General features: G+C 35.2%; 2 protein-coding genes across 3 annotated transcripts; one reads left to right on the forward strand and one right to left on the reverse strand.

The window, feature by feature from the left end:
* Positions 1–19: 19 nt before the first annotated feature.
* Positions 20–26,550, forward strand: Ide (Insulin degrading metalloproteinase). 2 transcript variants are annotated; one of them, XM_022070865.2, is made up of 22 exons: positions 20–215; positions 994–1,175; positions 2,572–2,779; positions 3,759–3,928; positions 5,966–6,088; positions 7,197–7,399; positions 8,188–8,388; positions 8,740–8,877; positions 10,789–10,892; positions 11,231–11,333; positions 12,286–12,381; positions 14,988–15,097; positions 16,077–16,221; positions 16,929–17,039; positions 17,388–17,508; positions 18,199–18,290; positions 18,837–18,948; positions 20,413–20,570; positions 21,713–21,847; positions 22,646–22,855; positions 23,598–23,753; positions 24,243–26,550. In XM_022070865.2, the coding sequence occupies exons 2-22, from the start codon at positions 1,022–1,024 to the stop codon at positions 24,348–24,350; spliced, it is 2,958 nt and encodes a 985-aa protein (XP_021926557.1). In that variant the 5' UTR covers positions 20–215; positions 994–1,021; the 3' UTR covers positions 24,351–26,550. The 2 variants fall into 2 exon arrangements, with proteins under 2 accessions (XP_021926557.1, XP_021926556.1); XM_022070864.2 differs by lacking the exon at positions 20–215 and adding an exon at positions 244–403.
* Positions 4,030–5,439, reverse strand: LOC147875223 (ADP-ribosylhydrolase ARH3-like). Its single transcript, XM_087347894.1, has 2 exons — positions 5,235–5,439; positions 4,030–4,316 (listed from the first exon to the last, which is right to left on the reverse strand). The coding sequence occupies exons 1-2, from the start codon at positions 5,376–5,378 to the stop codon at positions 4,113–4,115; spliced, it is 348 nt and encodes a 115-aa protein (XP_087204020.1). The 5' UTR covers positions 5,379–5,439; the 3' UTR covers positions 4,030–4,112.
* Positions 26,551–26,631: the final 81 nt, after the last annotated feature.

The following is a 26,631-nucleotide window of genomic DNA, read 5'->3' on the forward strand; positions in this document are numbered from 1 at the left end:
ATCTATGTCGATTTTATCTGTGATATATGTTGCAGTGTGTAGCATATCGTCACAATCCAAGACAGAAGTGAACTAGAATATACAACAGGTATTCGTTTTGTAGCAGCAATAAGCTGCATAGCAGTGTTGTTTTTTTCTATGGTGTTGCGTGACTGAAGAAAATTACGACGATATTGAAGTTGGCGTCCCCATAAATAGGACTGCTGTAAGGAAGGGTTCGTACAAAAATATCTATTCATACTACAATGTTACTAGCTGGTAGGTCAATAGTCAGCGATTGCCGTTTCATGTAACAAAGGAAACAGATGGTTTAATGTTTAAGAGTGATTTTATTCACAATAATATGATGAAACATGATGTGGTATTTGAGAACGTGTCGTATCGTAAGGAACGAATTCAATAGGTACAGTTACTGAGAACTTAATATCTTATGAATATTTATAGTATGATATTTTGTAATGCAATATTTACGTAGTGTTAAATTGAGGTTAGGGTTGCCACACTTTTAATAGTTTTATTGTCAGGAATATTGAACCCTGAAAAGATTTGATATACACGAAGGTATCGACATATGGTTGTTTCTATTTAGTATAAGAATGCAGATTGTATGTGTACTGTGAAAATAGTTTAGCCATTTGTATGAAACAGAATGGTGAGGTTCATCAGTGAAAATGTTATATTCTGAAGTATCCTGTGTGAACCTTTGAGTTCCATACATTCAGATAATTTCTTGTTAAGCAAATACCAGCTTCTCAAGGATGGCTGTGTACTGTGGAGTTGTTTCTTTCTGAGATGAAAGTGTGTGCAGGAAAGTAGGCATATTATGTTCTGCCTATAGGGCAGAGTGGTAAAGCTGGGTAGAATATAATTCTTTTCCAAAATTCCAAAAAATTGTTGACCCCTATGAAAGGCTTGTAAAAGACTGGATGATGGCCATATATTTGAGTATACTGGTGAGCATGAGAAATTGTTGTTTCTTCCTTTTCTAAACAGAGTTTGTGCGAGGCTCTACACTACCAGGATGAAGGGTGTCAAACGTTGTGTGAATGATATCATCAAGTCAGCTGAAGATAAGCGATTATATCGTTGTCTAGAACTGCAAAATGACATGAAAGTTTTACTTATTAGTGATAGTAGTACAGACAAGTCATCAGCATCTCTGGATGTAAATGTTGGTAAGTGATATGCCATGTGATTGTTCATTCACAATGTTAATAATTGTGTTAGGTATATTTAATAGGCTGATATATTCAGGTGATTAAAATTTAAATTGTCATTATATTGCAACCAGTCTCCTGAAGATGGGAGTAAAAGTATCTCCTGAGACATTATGTATGTTAAATATACTTCAGACAATGGACAGTGTGCAAACATGTTAGTGTAATCAATAATTGTCATCTTAATTATAACTCTGTTAACCTAAAGCAATTGAGGATCATGAAATATCAAGACACTGGCAGCATAAGCCTTATAACAACAGAGTGAAATATCAAGGTGCTTGATATCTTGTTACCAAGGTATGTTCAGCACACAGCAGGCAAATGTATGCATTGTTGAAGAGTTCCACATTTGACATTAGATTGAAACAATTTTTTTAAAGACAAGAACTTGGTTTGAAGTGGTGTGACTTAGCAAACATATTGTATTAGTAAGGTTTTGATCTTAGAATTATACTTCATAATCCTTACGTTCTTATCCAGTTCGCAGATTTTTCCCTTTACTGCCTGGCATGATTTTGTCACTTCTAACATGCAGTTTTACATTTTTATTAAAATTCCCATGCTTGGGTCCTGTTATAGTGTGGTATATATATATATTCTGGTTTTACTCTGTGTTGAGTCGTGGACTTTGAAATTTATGTAGACTCTAGTATCCTTAGCAGCTACCCCTAACCAACCCCCCTTCCTTCATGCCTGCCTCACTCCCTCCCACATGCACATACACATGCGCGCGCACACACAAACAGTCACAAATTTATAATTGTAACAGAAAATCACTTTCTTATGTTAGTGTTGCAATGAATCAGCTACTGAAGCAACATCTGTCATCTCATCTCTGGCTTTACAACGCAGTTTGGGTCTTGGCCGCTTCTTTTGGAGGTTGCTTGATCTGTTTATACATTTGATAGGACACCTGGGATGAGTGATCTGCCTGTTGCAAGGCCTGTACCTGTACACAGAAAGACTGGACAAACATCCATGCCTTGAGTGGGATTTGAACCCATGGTCCCAGTGTCCAAGAACACAAGGCCCATGCCTGAGACTGCACTGCAACTGTGACTAGCACTGAAGTAACATACAAAGGATAATTAGCACTGAAATTTAACTCAGAATAGTGATTTTTTAATGTAAACATTGTAGTATATGCCCACAAAAATAGGCAAGATGATATTTTCAGTTTAAACAGAAGTACTGGATTTATAACAAAATTTTGAAGGAAATATATGAGATATATACAGGATATGAGGGATTTATGTGTGTGTATGCATATTTGGGAATCACTAATTTATCAATAAATTGAAATCCACCTTATGTATTGTATACTTTACTAACTTTTAAATACTTTGTGTAGGTCACATGAGCGACCCTTCCCGCTTGCCTGGTCTGGCACACTTCTGTGAGCACATGCTCTTCCTAGGAACAGAGAAGTATCCCTCAGAGAATGAGTATAGCAAGTTTCTGTCTGAACATGGCGGTGGTTCCAATGCCTGTACATATTCGGACCACACGAACTACTACTTTGATGTCGTGCCGGAACATTTTGGAGGAGCATTAGATAGGTGAGTGAATAGAATTTCCAGTCTCCTCTGTCTGTAAATACCGTAGTACCGCAACAGTTCTTAGAAACTTAACAATATGACTTCTGTGGTTATATAGTTTGGATTAATCTATGTGCATATGTGCTGCCAGAATCATAAATTTCCAAACAAGGACACTGTTTCAAATTATTTTCTTGTGAGGCTTTGTAGAAATTCCTTCCACTTTCTTCTAGTCTGTCGTATAGAGGAAAGATTGTAGTATGTTGTAATGTGATGGCATACAGTGATAGAAATCAGTATTTTGAAATTAGGGAGTTTCCTTGTTTATAAACAGGTATACTTTGTGAAAATGGTTTGATACAAGAGTGGAAAGAATAGCTGATTCAGATTCTAATATTGAAATAAACTCTGATAATAGGAGTCAGAGTGATTCAGTTTATATTGTAGATGCTGACTGTGAAACATGTATGCAGAAAGTATCTCATAATTAAGGACTTATTAGGAAGGAATTTATTTAGTCAATACTGATAATGAATGTTTAAAATGTGTGTAAGAAGTTTAGTGTAAATTGGAATAATAATTTGTAAGTAACAACTTTTTATAAAAACATATTTCTGAATAAACAATTTATAGCACAACTTTGGCAACAATATAGAAGGGAAAATTAGATATGAGAGGCAGTCTTAGTTTACTTTAAGAGTGATAATTGGCAGCATTGAAAAAGGTGTCATATATAATACTGGTATTGTTGTGAGTTCAGGGTGGCTGTCAGATGTATCCTCAGATCAAGAATGGCAACTCTCATCTACATATTCCACATTGTTTATTACTATTATGCCATTTTCTACTCAGTACTTCACCTCTGCTATTTATATGGAATTGTTAAATAACCATAGAAACAACTAAAATCAACCACTTCGAGAGATATATTAGTATGCAGTTTATGTTTTATGATGAGCTTTATGTGTTATACTGATCTATTAATTTCTTTCTGACTTAGGTTTGCACAGTTCTTCTTATGCCCCCTTTTCACGGAAAGTGCAACAGAGCGAGAAGTGAATGCTGTCAACTCAGAACATGAGAAGAATATTCCCAATGATTCGTGGAGACTTGATCAGCTGGAAAAGTCTACTGCAAAGAAAGACCATGCTTTTAATAAATTTGGGACAGGTACAGAAAATTTGCCATGTTTATTCAAAAATCTTTTATATGCATTTATATGTCTTTTATTTTGTGTTCAGAAATACTGGACGACCATTATAAAGTAATGTATTTTTCACTTTGCTTCAAGGTCACAAAAAAAGAACATTTGTTTGTCTACATTTTAAACAATATTACAAAGCTGATATGTGCACTATTCGGAGACAGTGATCTTGTGCAACTTGTCAGCATACTCAGTGAACTGCTCTATGGCTTCACAATGGTCCTGCAGATTATCGCTGATGCTGCCATACCCATAATAGGCACCAGCAATAGCTCCTGCCATGTTGGCTATTGTATCTGTGTCACCTCCCAGGGAGATAGCATACTGGATAGTACGTCTAAATGGATTGTCTGTCTGAGAACAAGAATGTGCATATGTTAATGACATAAAAGCAGTTTTCTTTTTCTTCTCTGTGGTCATCATTTCGAGGATTAGGAAGTCACTTCTACCAAAATATGGTCCTCTGGGATGTCATGCAACGTAATCTGGTAGATACCAACCAATGTTTCAGAGGAGTGTACTGCCTACATTGTCAGGGTGATATGTAATAGAAATGTTGGACTAGATATAGGAGCAGGTTGGACAAGGCACAGCTCTTGCCGCACCAATGAGAAAGGGGGAGGACTGGTAGGCCCGCCCTCTCTCCAGTCCCACTCTCTCCCTCTGGTCATATTTTTTGTTGTCAGCTTGCTCATCATCTTGATGATGGAAGCAGCATTTTCCTCTAAACATCCCAGAAGACAACCATCTTCATACTCATCATTGTCCAAACCATAAATCTCAATCGTACACACCTCAAGATATTTCTATTGGATCTGCATCTAATGTACTGCATATCAGATCATTATCAACAAGAAAACTGAGCACCTCTGAATCAGTTTAATTTGTTGCAGCTCCCATTTTATAGACTCATGAATTATACATACAAAATGCAAATCACACAACTATTACTAAGCATCATGGTACGAGACTAAAAGAGATTACCAACTTCAAAACTGATGCTATAAGTAATTCATAAGTCAGAATGTTCAAAAATGTGTTGAAATATAGAATTTATTACAAGGATATTCAATAAGTATCTACTCAAGTAGAAGTGACACTATAATTCTAACAATGATATTAATGTCATGTTTAATGAAAATCTGTCAGTTGGTTCAAAAGTTATTAGGGGGAAGTTGTGGACATATGACAATTATGATATCATAAATCTATTTTTTCTTATAAACTAAGCAGGCTAAAAATATAATAATTTTCAGATAGTGATTTACACACCTCTATTTCTGGTATAGGTGTACATGCCCTTAGAAAACAGAAGATTGCAGTGGGAACAGAGTATAGTGCAGCTACACTGTTTCCCAAAATGTTCCCAACCTCTTTATGATGTGCACCTTCTTCTTTGTCCAAAAGAACCTGCATTTTCTTTAGCTGTGTCTGATATGGATATGGATCATCTATGTTTAAACTTGACCAACCCCCTTTCAGGGGAGCTTGATCAAGTGTTTAAAAAGCAACCAACCCCTTCGGGGGGGTTGGTTGCGTTTTAAAATCTTGAGTAAGACACTAAACTCGGCATTGTTGTGGAACACAACAATGCCGAGTTTGTTTATAGTTGATTTTGTTGATGATGTTATTTTTTGACGACGACGAAATCACAAATTTTTATAGTAGACTTTTTCCCGAATGACCCTTCTGTATAGACATATTTACGTCAAAAGAACAAGAACATACACAGAACCGCTTGCCTTAAAATGATATTTTATGAGACATATGTAAGTGTTTTCTAGTTCAGGTATTTTTAATTGTTGGTTAAGTAGTTCCTGATTAGGTTTTTATTAACTGAATGAACTTTACAGTAACGTTCTTATATCTTCAAATGCCCCACTCTTTCTTCTTACTAATCCAAGACTAGCTGAACCTATCACCAGTTTCCTGTACCTTTCCCTTACTAGTCTGAACTTTAATGTAGCCAATTTATAATCTGATGTCTTGATATTTGTTCACAGGAAATAAACAAACTCTGGATATTATACCAAAAGAAAATGGAATCAATGTACGTGAAGAACTATTAAAGTTTCATGATACATGGTACTCATCCAACATCATGGCATTGGCCATTTTAGGGAAAGGTACATTATTTCTTTTCATTAATGAGAACTATGTGATGTAATGATATTTAGTAATTTATTTAATTATTCACAGTAGAACCCAGTAAATGAACAGGATGCAAGATGGTAACAGGGTGAAGAACTGTGGTAGTGCTAAGCATACAAAATGCTCAGGCATGTACATGATGGGTGAGAAGTACCTGTTATGTTTGTATTTTGAGTGGAATGAACACTATATCACGCTGAGACTATTTACATATTCAGTAGGTAATTTCAGGAGAGTACCTGTAAGATCTAAGTCTTAAAAAGAGGCCTCGTAAGCTCTGCCATTGGCGGCAGAAAAATAATATGGCTCAGTTACTGAAGCTCTAGAAGTGTTGCACCACATTGTTGTGCATTCATTGTGTAGAAGTTTGTGGTACTTCTATGTACTTTTATTATTTCTTTATGTAAATTATAACCTTGACATGAACTCCATATGATATACTAAGTTTTTAAATTAATTTGTAGTACTTATTTGTGACCCACTGACTGAAATATATGCAGACCATCACAGTGGTTCAGAATGTATGTGCACTTTATTATTATAGGGAAATTTTTGCAAATTATCCTTCAGCTTACAGTGGTTTTAAAACTTTGCATACCGCGTAGTGTATTAGAATATAGAATGAACAAACAACTATTAACACTATAAAAGACACTATTGCCATACGCGTTTCAACCTCAAGAGGTCTGTTCATTCTATATTACAGTGGTTTATTTGTGTTCATTACCTACAAAGGTTTTCATGTCAGACAGTGTTGTCTGTAACATTGTCCCGTGCTCCTGGATTGTCTTGGGTTGTGTAATAGTGGTTTCAAGATTTTATTTTTATTTTGCACCATGTTGTGTTTCTGTAGGGTTATTTATTACTGTTTTAAATTATTTTAGTCTCCTTGATCATGAAAGATTGAACTGAACTTTAAGCCTTGTTGGCTTTATATTTGCCCACTCACCCATCTTAGTAAATTTTCCATTTTTGTGGCTGTACCAGTTACTGTTATTATGTCCTAGAAACTAGTAGTAGAAATTCTCTTTGTGGCATTAATGGTTATGATGACAAACAAGAACATGTATTGATACTTAACAGAAAGCTTGGATGAGTTAGAGAGGATGTCTGTGGAACTCTTCTTGGATGTGAAGAACAAGAATGTCACAGTCCCAAGATGGACTGAGCATCCATTTGGTCCTGAGCAGCTTCAGATGAAAGGTTATATTGTTCCAGTGAAGGACATCAGAAATCTTAACATCACATTCCCAATACCGGATCTCCATGAATATTATAAAGCAGGGGTAAGTCAATATGGGTGTTGTTTGATGATTTAATTTTTAGAGAAGTAAAATTTGATTTATTATTTTGTTCCTGTTTGTTAATCATGCTTCATCTGGTACAGAGATTATGTAATGTCAGATGAAATGTAAAGATCATTTTGAATGATGAATTGGAAAGAAGAAAGCAGTTCTGATGCACATCAAACTTTGGTTCATCCTTCATCCATATGGACTGGCAAAGATTATAAAATGTGTGTTTTAAAATCAAGTATTCATTATGATTGTTATAATAACCACTAAACCACTAAATATGGTAGTTAGTGTTAGATTACATAATGAAAATTGTATTTTCCTACATGTATCTTATAATAACTTGAGCCATTTAACCCCTAATTGTCATCGGACATGCATATTGACCAATTGATTAATGAACTGTGTCAGATTTTAATTTCTAAACTTTTATAGTGACTGAATGCAATGAAGTCATCTCAGGTTGTCTGTCATCTGAGAATCCAATATTTCTCCAATATGCCTCCAGCGCCAACTCTGCTGATGGAGGCAGAGACAGTTTCCAGAATATTAGATTACAGTCCCATTCACAAAATGGCTGATCATGTGAAAAGATTTCATTTTACTTAATGAATGTTGATGATAATTAATAGGCAGTAGCATAGCTACTTTATCCTACTTTGACTTATTATTTTTTGTAGTGTTCTTGAGGTTTAGTTACATTATTTGAAATTAAAGCAAGTGTTTCTGAATGTGATTACCTTGATCCATGTGCTGTGAGCTCATTCTTGATGTTGCAGCCAGGTCATTACCTGAGCCACCTGTTTGGTCACGAGGGTCCAGGGAGCTTGCTGTCTGTGCTGAGAACGAAGGGTTGGTGCAACAGTCTTGTGGGTGGTGCTCGAACAGGTTCACGAGGATTTGGCTTCTTTGGTATCAATGTTGACCTCACAGAAGAAGGGATTGAACATGTCGATGATATTGTCAAACTTGTATTTCAGGTGATTAGATGTGTTTCTACTTATGGATATGGAGTTAAGACATGGTATGACCTGTTAGGGTAACATCATGCAAACCTGGATAATATAGACAAAAGAAGGAACTTTTACCACAGAAGTACAGAATTAATATGCCTTTCATTACAGAGCAAGGAAAATATGCAAAAATTATAAAGATGTAATAAAATAGTATTTTACATCCTGGAAATTTAACAAGCCAATTGAAGGTGCATAGAATATTGAGGCAATTTAAAATGTGTACATGGAAGAGTAATTGAGACTTTTTGAATGAATGTGGTAAAACAAACTAATCTTCGAATTGTGATTAAGGTCCATTGTTTTATTTGTTGTCAGTATGTGAACATGCTAAAACAAGATGGACCAAAGGAATGGATTTTTCAAGAATATAAGGACATTATATCCATGCATTTTCGGTTCAAGGACAAGGAATCGCCAAGAAGTTATGTATCAAACATAGTGCATAACCTTCATGTAAGTAAAAATTTCCATATGTACTGCTGTCATAATTAGTTTTATAGAAAAATCACCTTGTAAGACTATGCGACCTTTGTCATAGTACATAAAAATAAGGTTAACGTATATTTAAAGAAATATTTGTTTCAGTAAAATAAACCATATTTGCTCTGTTATATCTGGTATCCAGTATTTTTACAGAAGGCAGAGAGAAAAGGAAATCCATTTATGCAGCATTGTATAGCCTATAAATTTGAATGAATATCATGGTTGCGCAGATAGCAATCCTGCTTTGTACTTTGTAGGTCTCAAGTTCAAATCTTGGCATGGAGAGTAACTATCCTGACCAAGGTTTTTGGTGGTTTGTCTTGGTTCCTCCAGGCAAATACCAGAATATTACTTGAAATTAGTGCATCCATATGATATCCAATTCATTATTCATTAATTAACTTGTTATTTGATGCTATATACAGTGAAACCTCTATCCATCGTTCCCGGAACTATCGTTTTCCCGGATGCATCGTCCGTTTTGTTCGGTCCCGAATACATCCCATATAAAATAATGTTACATTTTCCCGCTTCTATCGTTCCTCGAACTATCGTTTTATCGCATCGATCGTTCAAAAATCTTAGTCCCGGCCCACAATTTTCCCGCAATGATCGTTTCTGAGAATTTAAAATGCTGGGTTTAGAGATAAATTAATACCGAAAGACGCATAATGTTTTTGGAATACACAGTAGCGGTAACCTGTTATGTCGCCCAACCAGCACATTCTTTTGGAATGATGGTCAGCGGTGCAGGGGTGATAGTTGGAGAGAATGGCGGCGCGCATTGTCAGAAATTTTACGATTTTAATTAGGGTGCACTCATATTTCGTTCCAGCGATGCCAGATGGCATGTGCAGTGTGAATTTCTTCACAAATGCTTTTATTACAAGTACAAAGGAAAGGCTGGCGGCACTTTTCATTCTTCTGGTTCATCTCGTTTCCAGCGGTTCAGGGTCTTCTACAGCTACGTTTCGTTGAGTTCCGCAGTAATAGTATTTCCATTCTTCCTGTTATTGTCCGCAAAGGGGGTGGGAGTGGTGAGAAAGAGGAAGACGACGAATGCGAGCCCGAAGCTTTGCCGAGTTTTGCCGAAGCACTCGCTGCATTGGCGAAAGTGAAGTCGTTCTTTTATGCGCTTAATATTAGTGAACGTGGAAAGTGCTCTGTTTGGTCTAAAACGTAAAGTTTCAACAAACCAGTTGTCCATTAAAGACTTTTTTTGGTAAAAAGAAGTAACTTTGAAAGAGAAACATTGTTTTTTTTAAATTTTTAATGCTTTCCCGCATCTATCGTTTTCCCGCATTCATCGTTTTTATTTCCCACCCCCGCCGAAAACGATGCATCGAGGTTTCACTGTAGTCTATGCTACTGTCAGCAGAAAAACAATATTTTGCCTTCTGGACCAATAACCACAGTGTTATGAGAGAGAATAGTGTTGGGTAAAATGTGCTTGACTGCAAGTTTTGCAGATTGTGTTTAATGTATAAATTTGGCTTTTGGGGATAAGCCTTGTTAATTTTAGAAAGTTTGGAATCTAGTGTATTTTGGAGCTAGGAATTTTCTGGTTTTAATGGTCCTAGACAGTTGTTTTTCAGTTTATTTATTGTTTCACAGGATTATGACTAATTACTGTGATTGTGGGGTTTACGAGGATGGCGCTGAGTTTGTTGGAGTAGTTTAAGGGGTCTAGGATGACCATGGTGTTCTCCTTGTCTGCCAGTACTGTGCAGATTTTCTTGTTATCCTGGAGTTCTTTCAGGGCTATTTGTTCTTGTTGGTTGAGGGTGGGTAAGGGAGGATGACATGGCTTAATTGCAGAAGCTGAAATTATACAGTGTTAAACATTGTTCTGAGTTGAATAAATTTCTATCTTTTGTGTAGGATTATCCATTAGAAGAAGTATTGTCAGGCTGTTTTCTCATCAGCGACTGGAAACCCGATCTCATAGAGATGGTGCTGGGGTATCTTACTCCTGAAAACATTAGGTAATATGACAGTGAAAACAATAATTATACAAGAATGACCAAGTTATATTCAGCATTTTTTATATTTGTGGAGGCTGAACATAACCTTAATTTGTTCTGGTTGTAGTTCCTGGCAGACACAACCACATTGATGTATTGAGTTTGTTTAATGAGCCACACTCAGCTATTCTGCTCAAAGCATTCATTTTTATTGTTTAAATTAACCAATCTTTATTTGTTATTAAAGGTTAAGTGAATTCTTGATTGTGGACAGAGGATATTTAAATGAGAACTCATTGTTTGCTTTGTGTCTGTATCTCATAAGAAACTGACACATAACAATTTAACTTGTTGTTTAGGGTTGCAGTTGTTGGCCAGATGTTTGAACCTGTGTCGAATGAAGTAGAGAAGTGGTATGGAACAAAGTACAAACTGGAGAAGATACCAGAATCAGTGCTAGATGTGAGTTTTCTGACAGTTATCAGCTGTTAACTACAAGCTGAGTAACTTTTTATGTTGTATGTTCCTCATGCATTTGGAAAACAGAAAACTATATGTGTTGGGCTTTCCTACAGGGATTGAATGTCATATTTCTTGTAAGGAGAATATTTTGTATGTATTTGGTTTTCTCTGTTTTCAAAACCAAGTGACATATTCTTGTAAAATGTTGTAAGAAACCCTTGTTAAGATTTATTAATGTATTTCATATTTGATAATTATGACATTTTTTATTTGAAGCTCTTTATCAGTATTGTATTTACTTCAGTAAGTTTTCACAAAATGTTTTAAACAAAAGTCTTACAGTAGTTTGTGTATATCAGTGAAATTTTGGACAGCTTTTCACATAATGATCCATTTGTTTAGAAGTTTGAAAACATTATAATGAGGGACTAAACTTGTGTTATGAAAATACAGGGTCGTGCCATAGTTCAAGTGGTTAGTCTTCATTTTCTCAGTGCAACAGTCTGTGTTTATACACAGAGATGAGAAAATGTTTGCAAAACTTCAGTTATCAGCCTGAAGGAAGGGGACTCACTCAGAGCATAATGTTAAAATGAATCTTACAGAGGTAGGGTTGGAGACTGTGGACTGGATTCCTCTGGCTTAGATTAAGGGCTGGTGGTGAGCACTTGTGAACTTTTTGATTCCATGAAATATGAAAGGCTGGATAATTTCTTACTACCTGATTATGCTATGAGTTTCTCAATAAGGGCTGTGCTCCATGGAGTTAGCTTTAAAGTTATAGGTAAAGGACTTATTTTGCATATAACATTGATAGTAATGGAAGGATCAATTATTCCATGATTATCAGAATACCAAACTATTGTTTAGCTGAGTGTTATCGCAACGAACTTTCCATTGTTATTTCTGTACATTCATGTGGTTTCGACTGTTTTCATATTCTTGTGTGCAGGAGTGGAGGAGTCCTAACTTGTGTTGTGATCTGAAACTACCACCAAAGAATGAGTTTATACCAACAGACTTTGATTTGATGCCACGTGAAGAGACTGTAAGTATAATAAATATATTTACAATATTATTTTATTTGCATTGTATAAATATTACATCAAGGAGTAAGTTGGTCTAAAATTGAAGTTAAAAGGTATATTTTATTACACTGAAATAACAGTTTTACTGTTAGCTATTTGTCATTATGTATTGTCTGTTGTATGAACTATAATACTATATTTACTTGTGAAAGTTTTATTTGAAAACAGAGGTACAATCTATTAATATATGCAGATCAGTCTGTTCTCATTCACAGAATGTTGAAAAAAGTAACATTTGTCCATTTTCATGACACACATCTCAGTATGGCCCTTTAGTTCCTATAATCTCATTCCTTAACAAACTTGCAGCAATTGAGAGGCCACATGTGAACTATTTTAACATGAAAGGTTCTTCAAAATAGAAATTGTAGGAAACATAAAACCTGCTAACAGAACAAATCATGTTACATTGATTTGTCACAACTATGTTTTTCACAAAATGTGTTATTTCAGGAATTTTAACCCGTCAACGTGGTGGTTTAAATACCCCGCATATACCGCTGTCGTGCTGTTCCTGCGGTAGTATTTTTTAAATGCCCGTTTAAATTTTGCTGTAAAATACTCTTTTTTCATAACTTTTGAACTATATGAGATATAATTATGAATTTTTCACCGAAATCCTCTTAAAAGATGGTTTTATAATCTTACCTTATAAGATGAGATGTGTGAGCAGTGGAAGCAAGTCGATTAGAAGTTTAGTTTCAGAAAAAAACGGAGTGTACAACAGCCGGTTCTTTGAATAGTAAGATCTACGTGTAGGCTTTTGCACAATGCCCATCAACATAAATAGAGCCAAAACCACGCAAATTTCGTCTACTGTGACATCTTGCCAGTTCCTCATCCTAGAGCGAAATGTGAGAGGATGGGCACTTTTTGATATTTCTTGTTGAGCATATCTGTTGGTTTGATCAGCAATGTGCTGCACAAGTGCTATATCGAAAATATTTTCGAATGAACTCACGACATCTAGTTCAGCAGTGTCGAACTGGGGACCACATACATTACAAAATGCTTCTCGTGAAGCAGGAAATGAGTCTATATTTTCCCACAAAAACTTGTTGGAAACCACACCTGCCTGTACGATGTCGTCCTGTCGACCGCCACTAGCATTATCACAATCAATATCGCTAAACACGACAGTTCCCGGTGTCACAAACTGTGTATAATCAATGTCAAATACACTATCATCGTCCAAACTATATTCACTTATACTCTCATCTTCTAAAACTTCATTTAAAACTTGTATTTGGTCTAGCTCCGTCAGAGTACGACTTGTCGAAGGGAAAGCCATTGTAAACTAACAGGTCAGGCGTTTATTTTTAGACCCTCCGGTGCAGGTCATTGGAATGTGACCCTGTTGCCACATGTATACATATAGAGCTCTATTTTCACAACAGGCGAGAACAAACCTCATCGCGCTGGCGTTATTTATTCCATACTTATGGGCGTTTTAAATTAGGCTTTGAGGCTCGCGTGTTTATACGTAAATCCACAAGAACTTTAATTTAAATGCCCGCGTGTGTACACGTAAAACCATGTCTGAGGGTTAAGTAAAAAGAAAAATGTGTATTTATAAAATGAACTTTGAATATACAATGAAAATAACGTGTTCCACTAGAAACAAGCCTAATCATATAGTTACACCTCATTAACAGTGCATTGTTGTAACTTGAAGTATAAATCAACGTACATCATGTTCCACATGAAAAGCATTAGTTTAAACAGCTCGAGAAAGAAACCACATTTATAAAATCCCTACACAGCTCAAAGAAAGCCAGAAAGCTAAACATCAGGGATATGTATGCAATAAGAATACTTATGTTTCTCATTCATGAATGACATATGTTACTGAGTTAATGTAGATGTCCTGTTACATGTTTGTTAAAATCACCTGTGAAAGTAAAATACCTGTTTCCACATGTTTGATAACATTTGAAATGGACCAAGTGTCTTTCAACCACAGGAAGTCATCTGCTTTTGGGGCTTGTGTGTGTGTCTTACTTGGGCGTGCTTGTTTTCGTGAGAGGGATTTAGTGTCTTCAGCCTTTTGTGTCTGTTTCACTGATGACAGATTTTCTCATCCTGCTGCTTTTATCCACCTGCCTTCAACCCATTTAACAACTTTTAACTCAAAGATATTGTGAAAGGTATCAGACTGTTTACACATACTTTACTGGCCTTACTATGAGTGATCAAAGTGTGTCTAACTGGGACTGGTACAGAAAGTAAAGGTGACTTTTTTCCAAAAATTGTTTAATGCTACAAGCATATAAGTCATTAGCTATGCTAATTGAAAAACACACTTGATCTGAATGGAACAGTGATACTTAAAGTGATAAAAAACCTCTTGTGGAAAATTAAGTAACACATTTTCTTCTACAAAAAGAGAAATCTTTATGATTTGTTTGCTTATATGTGTGTAAAATATGATAATTGATAACTCATATGTGAATTCCTGTCATATAGTAGGTTGAATGTTAAGTTTTTGATGTTGCTTTCATAGCTTGTCTGAAACAAACTTTATTCTGAAAGCACTTTTGTTTACTAAGTTCCTACACAATTTCAGGCACCATTGTACCCAGTTATTATTCAGGACACACCACTGTTCAGGGTATGGTTCAAACAGGATGACGAGTTTCTACTGCCAAAAGCTAACCTGAGCTTTGAATTTGTAAGGTTAGTGATACTGTTTTTGCAGATTTCAATTTCTGATTTAAGGCTTCTTTGGGAGACAGTGAATTTGGATACTAAGTTGGGAAATGAAGAAAAAAGAGATGATAACCTGAAATTACCAAATATGGGATTGGTGAATGAGTAAATACATTAAATCAAGGAACACTAAATGAGGATTCCACTGTGTTGTACATAGTGAACTCATTACAGCATATAGTAATTGTTTCCTACCTGAAATATTTCTTGGATATAATGTTTTATTTATTGTGTTGTAAATTTGTGATTTCTATGTCTTTTCTGTTTCTGTGTTTCCTGTAGCCCATCATCATATTTTGTTGTCACCTCCATTCTTTTCATAATTATTATTGTGTTTATTCTCCCAGAGGTTGTTAGCAGTAAACTGTTCAAATGTCTCTGTCTGTATGTACATTTACTCGAAACAACTAGGTGGGTTTTCGTTTAATTTTACGTTGGGCAGTTTTATTGAAATTTGTTAACGCATTCCATTGTTAGTCAAAATTGGACAACTATAACAAGCACTTTACATGAAGTCCTGGATGTATTCCTGTGTACCAAAGTGACTGGGTAGAGAATCTCCAGGCTTGCTTGGTAACTGTGCCTATTTTGGTTACCATAGTTATTGTATGTAAGTTAAAGTTCAAAGGTAAAATTCTGGTGAATGGACCAGAACTGTTACACTATGCTTATATTTCCTAACTTGTGCAAGAATTCTTATTGGAAGTGTTGATATGCAGGTTTTGAAATATGCTGTAGATCTCATATATCTTTTCTCAGAAATAACTGAATCGTTTTTGTGCATTTTCTTTACGTATGAATATAAGGTGATCTGTTTTTGAATGAGAATAAAATTAAAATACTTACCTTCTTGTTGGGTAAATATTCTAGTATAATTTTATAAGTATTTTTGTGAACATTTTTTAAATTTCTGAGTTGGTTCTGTATGCTTTGTTGTGTTCAACAGTCCACTGGCATATTTGGATCCCATTAGCTGTAACATGACGTATATGTTCGTGCAGCTGTTCAAAGATGCTCTCAATGAGTATGCGTATGCAGCTGAACTTGCAGGAATGAAGTGGGAGCTCACTAACACCAAATATGGCATGATTGTGAGTACTTTTGCTATTAGAAATGTAGTGAGATTCAGTGACATGACTGGGGATTTGTTTCAGAATGTTTAACCAACTTATTCATGCATTCACTTTGAATTTTCCCTCATCTGTCTCTTTATTGTGTGTGACCTAATGATTATGTTCCTGGCTACAGGACATTACAACTTCAGCAGCCACTTAATTTGTCTTTTTACTTTGGGAGCACAGATTGAATATGTGTGTAACATTCCTATCATAGGTCATTCATATGAATAAGAAAATTGTTTGAATTTTAGACTACTTATAGTCTTCATATTTATCATTGTTAACCCTTTTACTGCACATTATTTTCTCACCACATTCCTGAAGTAATGCAATTTTAATGAAAAAATATGAAAGATTTTCAATATATATATATATATATATATATATATATATATATATATAATAATATATTATATATATAAAGCGCTGTTTGAGGTTTTCATGGCTGTAAAAATGTCAATGTTTTTCTGGGTTATGGTGTTGTGTGGACTCTCAAGTAGATATTAGCATTTTGGAGAAATGTACTGTCTTCATCTTCTGGGCTGTTGATACAGCATCACTACCCAGAAGAACATTGACACACTGTCTTAAATCTTCATAAAATAAAAAAATATTTGCCTTTACCATGTTTTAAAAATAAATTTGAAGAAACAGAAATGAATTATGTTTGTGTTTTTCAGCTTGGTATTGGTGGATACAATAGCAAACAGCATGTTCTCCTTGATAAAATAATGGAGAAATTAACTAACTTTAAGATAGATTCAAAACGGTTTGAGATACTGAAAGAAAATGTAAGTACTGAAGTTGTTGTTTTATATTTTACTTCATAGTCTTACAAGAACAAATAGGATATCATTAATTTTATTTCTTCTGCTTCTCGTACCATCAATAATTCTTTCATATCTGCTATCATTTAAATTGTTTACACTTTTTATAAAAGATAAGATTATCACATGAAAATCTCTTTAAATAAGGTTTACTTATTTACTGTGAACATAACATAAAGATGTCTTGTGAATTCGTGGTTTATGCTTGAAGTGTGCCTATCAGTTAAATGACAGTGTCTGCATTTTCAAGAAAACTTTATTGTGTTTGTTGATGAATTAATACATACACTGATATTCTATGTTTCTGCGCAGTATGTTCGAGGACTAAAGAATTTTGAAGCAGAGCAACCTTACCAGCATGCGGTCTATTACCTGGCAGTTCTGCTGGCAGAACAAGCCTGGACCAAAGAAGAACTTCTTAATTCCACTGGTGGTAATGCATTTTGTATTATTCTGTTTGTAGTTTTATAACAGTGCTGTCACTAGCTCAGACTATGTAGCATTGACCACTTCCTTCCATATCTTCTCTGATTCATTAATCTTCCTAACATTTGATGCTGTATAAACTGAGCTACTGAGAGGATTTTTGAATTTGTATTCCTTTGTAAATATTCCCTGCGTGTTTTATATAAACTGATGAAAGGTGTGTGAAACTGTGATCTTTCAGTTTTGCTAAAAAGGGTCTGCTGACTACTAAGTAGCTCTGTCTGTCTTCTCGCATTTTCTCCTCAGTTTCTTCCCATTTTCTTATATCTTTCTGTATGACATCTTTTCTAACCTGCTGTTCCCATCTTGATCTTAATTTTTGGTTGTTTTCTTTTTATCCCCCATGTTCTTCAATCATTCTTAAAACATGCCCATACCATCTTATTATTTTATATGTTAATTTGCCTTTCAAGGCATTTATTTTTAAATTCTCTCATATTGTTTTTATTTGTAGATGGAGTTGTAATATTTCTGTGTAATTAAATAGCCAGATAATGCTGGCTTGGGTCTAGTGGAATAAGTTCAACCTGGTCCACGGCCTGCGGAGACAAGTGTTGAGATGTTCATCGTGGGGATAGTGTTGAGTATTTAAATTTTGTATGCAGTGTTGTAATTCTGGGATCTGATTTTGTTATAGAATTGACACTGGAGAAGGTTGAAGCATTTATTCCACAAATCCTCTCAAAGATGCACATAGAATGTCTTATTCATGGAAATGCTGATAGACAGGTTTGTGTAACTTGTAAAACAGAACATGCATGAAGTGAGAGGTGTGACATTCTCTATGGTTATGGAAAATAGTATTTAAGTTTACTGTCTGTGGTTGGGTTTGTTACTTCAAGGGTTTTGCAGTTTTATTGATATGTTGTGAAATGTGAAGTCAGAAAGCATTGGATACTTATTTCTCTGATAGGTCTTTTCTTTATAAACCTAAGAGTGACTGTAAGGCCTTCTACATTGTAACTTTGCCAAAGTTTTGAAGTAGAAGGGATGAGTTAACTATCTTTTGTTATTTTAAAAATGTGAGGACATTAATTCTGGACATTAAAAACAGTCCATGTTCACTGATAAGTTGACATAAGGAAAATGTGTAGAAATAAAATTCTTATCTTCACATTACATAACTTTGTGTTGTCCGAAACTTGTCCAGACATGCAATGGTCTCATCATTTTGTAATGTGAAAATAAAATTGTGGTCGATGTAGTAACTATAAATATTAAGAAGAATTTGAAGATCTGTGTTGATCTTGTTGAGTTGTTTATGCTCTGTTGCAGAAAGCCCTGAGCCTGGTGCATCTTGTAGAGGAAAGGCTACAGTGTTCTGTGTCCTTATGCCCATTACTGCCTCGCCAGCTTCTGCGCAACAGAGAACTCCAGCTGGTGGATGGTATGATTAATGTCTCTACCCCCTGAATACTCAGGTTTATTTCTGTCATGAAACAGTTTAAATGACTGTTCTTTTGAGACATCAGGGTCATTTATTGCCCATTCTTCCTGTAAGATTTCTGGTTTTCATAGCAGTGGATATGAAGGTGACTGTCTTCTGAGACCTGATGATGGAGGAGGCAGTAAGTACCTCTGAAGCATTGGTCAATTTCTACAAGACCACACAGTGCAACAATCCAGAAGACAGTCATCTTCAGTTCTCTTGTGTTAACCATTTGACTTCCACGTATTTCTTAGCTCACTGACTCCAGTATGTTGAAAGAAACATAGAAAGTGCTTCTGAATGTCTGTCAAATGATGGCTGAGTGTGTTCATATAGGTCTCATCAGAAAAATTAAATACTTTATTTAATATCTGATATTACATATTTATCATATCTTTTGATGATAGTGGCTGTTGGTAGGTTCTACTGTTACAGTATGAATTATGCTGAAGTTCTAGTTTAATATTCAAAATTCTAGCTTTTTCAGATTTTGAAAACACTACCTAACAGAACTGTATGATGTGTACCTCTTGAGAATTGAAGATGCTACAATAATGGATATTGGGCATCAGCTCCTCCTATGGACAGTTGTAGTACTGCGTCAGTGAGTTGATTGTTAAGGAACCAGTTTGTCAGACTGAATAGTAATTGCTTATCCATAAACCAGTTTCCAGCACAGAAACATTACAGACACAATTAGAACCTTCCCAGAGGCAAGATTATAAATTATTAGAAAAGTGACGGGACTCATTTTCAATATCGTGTTCAAAAACCTCATTAACCGAGACCCAGGCTCATCATGAGATGTGTTCATCAACTGAAGACTTGCAACTTCTTTATTTGCAGTTTTACCTCACAAGAGGTTGCAGACTTTATACATGCTGTAAAATAAAACAAATAATATGCCTTATAATTAGTACAATAAATTTGTGAATTATTATATTTCCTATGTCAATATCCAAAATCATGATTTGAAAATTAATTTTACAGATATAAAACATCCAAGCACAACATTTAAAGGAAGAGACTTAAAAATCAAACAAATCAATATAAGCAAAGCAAGATGTGCAACAGTTTTTAAAACAGTTTTTAAAATTGATAGACCTGATGATGGTGTAATACACATCGAAACATGTCGTCAATATAAAATGTAACAAGATCTAGTATCTAATGAAAAAATGTTGTAATTTTAAGTAATTTTAACAACATTTTTAAGTTTGTGTATAGACGGTAAATAAATTATTGTATTAATAAACACAAACATGACGCAATTAAGATATAAAAAAAAACTTATAATTAGGTTGGTGAATTAAATACATATTTTGCTAAAATTAACTTGCACAAATATGAAGTAAATTTATGTATGTTTTCACTGTTTCCATTATGACTGTGGGTTATGTAATAATTGTGTCTTTCCTGCAGGTTGTCATTATGTATTTGAAGTCGGTAACAGACTACATCGCAGTTCATGTACTGAGATATATTACCAGTGCCATCTGCAGTCGACACACACTAACATGCTGCTTGAATTGTTAGTGCAGATTATCGGTGAACCTTGCTTTAACATTCTTCGCACTAAGGTACTGTGAACTGACGTGGGAGAGTGACTTTATGTTAAATATTGTTTGGTTTGTGTTCTGCATTTATTTTACTTGTATAGTGTGTTTTATTAGAGCACAAGTATCGTAGCCATTTTTATTTTATTTTTAGTGTTCATGGTTAAACTTTTTGTGATTATGTTGGTCAACCAATGAATGAATGCTAATGGGAACTGAGGACGTTGTTGACTGTTTTTGTCTGCTTCTTGGGTCTACCAGGGGGAAATCACACAGGGAAGTTGTCTCATTTGTTGTCTGATGCATAAAGAAGTCAGATGATGGAATGATGATATTTACATGACTGCATATGTGCAGTGTAATTTATACTCTAATATTATATGTTCTTATCATCACTGGTGATATAAGTTACTATTGAAGAGGCTCGTTATGGAAATGCTGGACATATTCTACATTTCTTCATCCACAGTAGCATGACTTTCTTGTTATCACAGCTGTGTTGGGGAGGTAGGCAACCAACACAGCCTCAAAACTTTCCTTTTTTCCTGTCAGTAACCAGATCATGGGCCAACTATACACACATAATAACCATTAAAATATAGGTGTTTCAAACATTCCTTGATCAGCTTGACATACTTTGACCAGTCCAGTCATCTTCAAGGCTGTTATGGAATAAGTTGCCATTATTTTAAAATTCTAACTTATATTAGGTCATATCTAGTGTTAAACTTACAAAATGTAACACATTTTAAAATTACTTAGGAATCAACGATGCATATAAAATTACAATTCATATATCGTCAATTTCATGTTAAAGTAAATCTTCTGTTTTGCAGAGAAAAAAGTGCTACATATATTAAGATACTAGGATGAATATGAAATTCTTATGTATTTTTCATCAATTTTGATTCAGTGTGACCATCTTGTGAAACATGTTTTTCATTAAACAATTAAATGTAATGTAGTAATTCCAAAACTTGTTCTATATGTAGATTTCATATTAAAGATTCCATTCATGTCTTCCCATTTTTTTTTCTAGAAATGGGATAGAGTAAAATATGTCAGATTTTCTATACAGTTAGTAACTTGATAGCCAATTCTGAAATTCTGATGAAGTTTTCTCATTAATAAATGTTGTAAAATAGAATTTTGTTTGTACTTATCAGGAGCAACTTGGGTACATCGTGTTTAGTGGGATCCGGAGATCCAATGGAGTTCAGGGTCTTCGTGTCATTGTGCAATCAGAAAGACATCCAAGTTACGTGGACCAGAGAGTTGAAGCCTTTCTGGCAAAAATGGAAGTAAGTGCATTAGTGCTGAATCAGATTTCAGTTCAACATTCAACTGTCTAAAATTATGTCGCACATCATGTGAGCTAGCAGAATGACTATGAATGTTGAGTAAGCAAAAATATGAAAGCGGCTGATGTTGAAGTACCATCCTTCATCATTCAGAACACAGACCAGTAATAGAATAACTACATAAGCTTTTGCTACTCACATATCATATTCATTTGGTAAAGTTTCATTACATACATAGGTAGTTCAAATGTGATTGCGAGTTTTCGTTGTTTCTCGATTTTTCAGTTGGTTACGAACCTGCTTAAAAGAATCGTATGCTGCAGGGCTGGGGAAAGATTGTACATTAAGGGGGAGAGTACCTCTAGAACACTACCAAATATGAATATGCTGTGACCAAAATTCTTGGTCAAATTTTAACCTGCATCATATATGTGATTTATATATTTTTAACTCTCCAAACCCACATATGTGTGCAAAACTACGCACAGCATGTTTATTATGTTAAACATCCACCAGTTTAAGAAAAAATTACAACTCATGAAATGTAATAAAATAAATCAAGCATGCTGTAAATACTTTTCATAGAATTTTGTATTTGACTGTAGTTAAGCTGTAGGGATGCAAATTTCCATTCTAGAATATCTATAATTCATAATTTCCTTTTACTGTGTGGAAGAAACATACGAGAAATTGCCCATAAAGAATGCAAATGCTTTGTGTGTCATAGGTGCGCAAACTTTGAACTTGTAGGCCAAGCCCCTTCACCATGTAGTATTAAGAGTGTTTTACTGTTGGCAGGAATACATTGTGGACATGACTTCTGAAGAATTTGAGAGGCACAAAGAAGCACTTGCAGCACAACGTCTTGAGAAACCCAAGAAATTGTCTGTTCTTTCTGCCCGATTCTGGTCGGAAATAACGTTACAGCAGTATCATTTTGATAGGGCCAATATTGAAGTGGCCCATCTTCGTACTTTGCAGAAGAAAGACATACTGAACTTCTTCAAGGTAACGTGTCATCATTATTAGGCTGATTAAATAGTGGAGGTTATGGCAGGCCGCATGTGGAGAAAAGACACACAAATTTTGGGAGATAAACATCTTGTAAAGTGTCTGTTAGAAACTGTGAAAGAGATGGGAATTCTTTTGTTAAATGTCTTTGATGATGGCATTGTATTGAACTAATTAGTTTGTTTTGGGCTTTATTCATTGCTATTTGGGATTTTAATTATTTTCAAAAGCACTGTTGAAGGGTAGTTCTTTCTTTATCTTTAGGTGTAAAGGGACAACCCTTCTTTCATTGGATCTGAGAGTAGCTCAGCCTGCTAGATCAAATGGAGTATGTATCCTTTGAAGATGGCTGTGTTCTGAGATGTTGCACCATGTATTCTGGTAAAAATTGATTGATGTTTCTGAGATGCTTAGTCTGTCTATCATCAGGGCTATTACCCTAAGGGAGTTTAAGGTGTTCCTTGCATTGACCTGGCAGAGGGGACTGAGTGACATGGAGAAACAGTGAGAATTTAATTATGTGATAGGGTGAACAAAAGAGCTGGGTTTTACATTTTCTCTTATTTATATTATGCTTTCTTCTGAACTGCAGAGTCCCATGGCATTGGATAGCACCCAACTCCTCTGACTAATCACATCATACCTTCCACTGCCAGATCCCTTACCTTTCCACAGACATTCATCCTGAAGTTGGCATTTATAACGTCTGACTAAGAATATCAAACATCTTATGTTGCAGGAACTGATTGACCACGAGGCTCCATGTCGACATAAGTTGGCTGTCCATGTAGTGCCCACGGCTGACGGAGTTGCAGGACGTGGGGCAAATGTTCTGCATGCTGCTTCAGATGGCGAGGTCGTTGATGGATTTGCGCCTCCTCCACCAGGCAAAGAGGTCAGTAGTGTGCATTTACACACCACTCAGCTGTTTGTAACTTTAATGTATCCAGCATTTTGTTTCTGTACATTGTAAAAAATTAACCGTGAAGAATGTTAATATGACTTGTGATCATATCAAAGCAATCACAGGTTGAAAATTGTGTGTTCTTTGTACAGAATGCTTGATGTGAGTACGTGTAAAGTAATTTGTCCGCCCATTCACATTTTATCTCCAAAATTACTGAACATGTTTAATGAAATTTGTGTTCGGTTTGCATGCTAGAAGTTCTCTGGTGAGTTTAATTTGGTTCATATCAGACATACACAACTTGCCCACAAAATGTCTCTCATGCCCTTTGAACAAAGAATACATAAACATACTGATATCGTACATGAACTTCGGTAGCAGATGAACAGGAAAAGCAAATTTAGGAGAGAAAGAGCATGTCAAAAATCTTCCTTTCATAAGAAATTTACTCATGAAATTTCATTGTATTTGTTTCAGCCTACAAAAATTGAAGATATTACAGACTTCAAGAGTAGTCAAGGAATGTTTCCACTTGTTCAGCCTTACATCAGTCTTAACACAAACAACACAAAGTCAAAACTGTAATTATGTCGTGTCCTTGAAGGGGAGGACAAGATTATCGGTTGGTTCTAAACTTTGTGATTGGAATAATTAGTCTTATGCTGACCATATTTTGTCATTGTTCTTCGGTATGTGAACATTAGTGGTTAGTCCATACTATCTTTCTATTTTGCTCTGCGATGTCCTGCCGACTTCACAGAGACTACTTAATTGTCGAGCTTTGTATTTATGTCTAAACACTTTACTGCATTGCTGTAATTATTGTTGGACACTTCTTAATTTAAAGAGAATGAGCAGAATTTCAGAAAGATGTTCAGTTACTGTTCACTGGCCAAGAAACAGTGCGCTGCGTCTTTGCCATGATGCACTTTCAAAGGCAGAGAGTAAACTGAGAGTGTTGCCTGGAACTCAGTGGCTTGTTGTATGTACTAATATAGTAATACAATAATTGCTTTGTAAGATTTGAGGTTTTCACAGCGATGAGTATGAAGATTTCTGTCAGAAATCTTAATTGCTTTAAGTGAATCCTGATATTTCAAGCAAACTGATGTAAAGATACACTAAAGCAGGTCACGTTATTCAGTAGCATCAGGGGCTCAGAATTTTGGCCCAGATCAGATCCTTTGTACTTCATGATTTCCTACAGTCAGTATTAATGTACTACTAGTACTGCTACAAACCTCTGAGTTGGAAGCATCACTATCACCACCATTAGCATAATTGATTAATATATGTAGTAATACATATTCTTTAATATCATGAGTCATTTTGTCTGATGGAGGAAGTTCATTGCATATGTAAAATACCTAATGTTTATCTTCTGGCTGTGGAATTTATGCTGGTAAGTGTTGTCTGTTTACTTTTGTATTTGTTTAAATAATTGTCGAGTTATCAGATTTATGTTGGTGGAGGATAATATTAAAATGGATCTTAAAAAATAGAGAGTGAGAATGTGGACTGATTTTCATGTGGCTCAGGACAGGCTGAACATGTTAATGAACCTTCAATTTCTTAACTAGCTTAGTAACAGTTAGTTTGTTAAGGCCATGGGATAACTGAACCCTCAACACTGCACAGCTCTAAATCTACGGTACAGCATTGTTCTGTGAGTTCTGAGCGTCTTCACTTGCCTGAACTCCGCTGTTTGTGTTGCAGCATAGTACAATTTTAATGTGACCTGGAATCATGGAATCTAGTGACAGCTGCTGTAGTTAGCCATGAAAATGCCTGTACATACGTAGGTGGACGCTGAACTTTCTGTCTCAGGGTGTTTATATGTGTGCGAAGCGTGTAAGCTCGTATCCTTGTTTCGTAGTGAGCCTGGGCAGATTGAAAATGGAACGCAATATGAAGTCGTCAATATCTGGCTCAGTAAGAAGAATTTTTGTGCGCAAGTATGGCATAATGAAATGCAAGGTAAAGCATTTTATATCTGCGTACAGTACGTTATGTGTACTGTCAATTCTGTTTGTTCATCAGCAACAGGAGATAATTTAGTCTGCAAAATGTGAACAAAAAGTGGAAGACACATTACCACACTTGTTTTACCTAAAACTGTAAATTTCAAGTTTCTGTACCAAAATATGTTCATAGATGGGTTGACAAGCTACTGACAGAATGTATTGAGTGCTGTTTGTACTATTAAGGATAAAACAACTGACTGAAGTAGCAGGCACAATTTTAGGTAAGTGTCAAATCTCTTTAAAGATGTTCCTAATGCACTCCCCTTTTGCATTGACAGGATTAATTTATGCTATTAACGTAGCTGGAAATTGCTTTCAGGAGGCTGCAAATACAAAATTCTGAATTTACAATGCAATAAAATTTTTAAGACATGGACCTCATCTTAAATTCCATCTTGCAGCTTAAACTAAAATACCTGTAATTAAAACTGGACTTATCTGTTTCATAATGAACGTTATTAATCCACTATGTAATAATAAGTATGATTAATGGCATAGTGACACAAAAAAGTTGATGTATGATGCAAAAAGGTGACATGGTTCTGTTTTTATCATCATTTTATACTTGTACACTCATTTTTAACATGTTAAAATCTCAGATGACTAAATTCCTGTGACTAGACAATCAGTCCATTTCTGACTAACCCTCATATTAAAATATCATGTCTCCAGAGAAAACTTAAAATTAATGTTTATTTTAAAATAGGTAGTCATGGTGTAAGGGAGAATATAAGTAATGCCAAGTAAATAACTAAATGTTTTTCTGTTATACATTTTATTTAACTGTTTATACTTAATGGACCTGCATACTGTTTTTTTTTAGTTATTCGTAAAAGGTCATT

Source organism: Zootermopsis nevadensis, unplaced genomic scaffold, assembly GCF_977971745.1.
Source record: "Zootermopsis nevadensis isolate Lab colony 2312 unplaced genomic scaffold, Znev_1.0 Znev_ptg000001l, whole genome shotgun sequence".
Taxonomy (NCBI): domain Eukaryota; kingdom Metazoa; phylum Arthropoda; class Insecta; order Blattodea; family Termopsidae; genus Zootermopsis; species Zootermopsis nevadensis.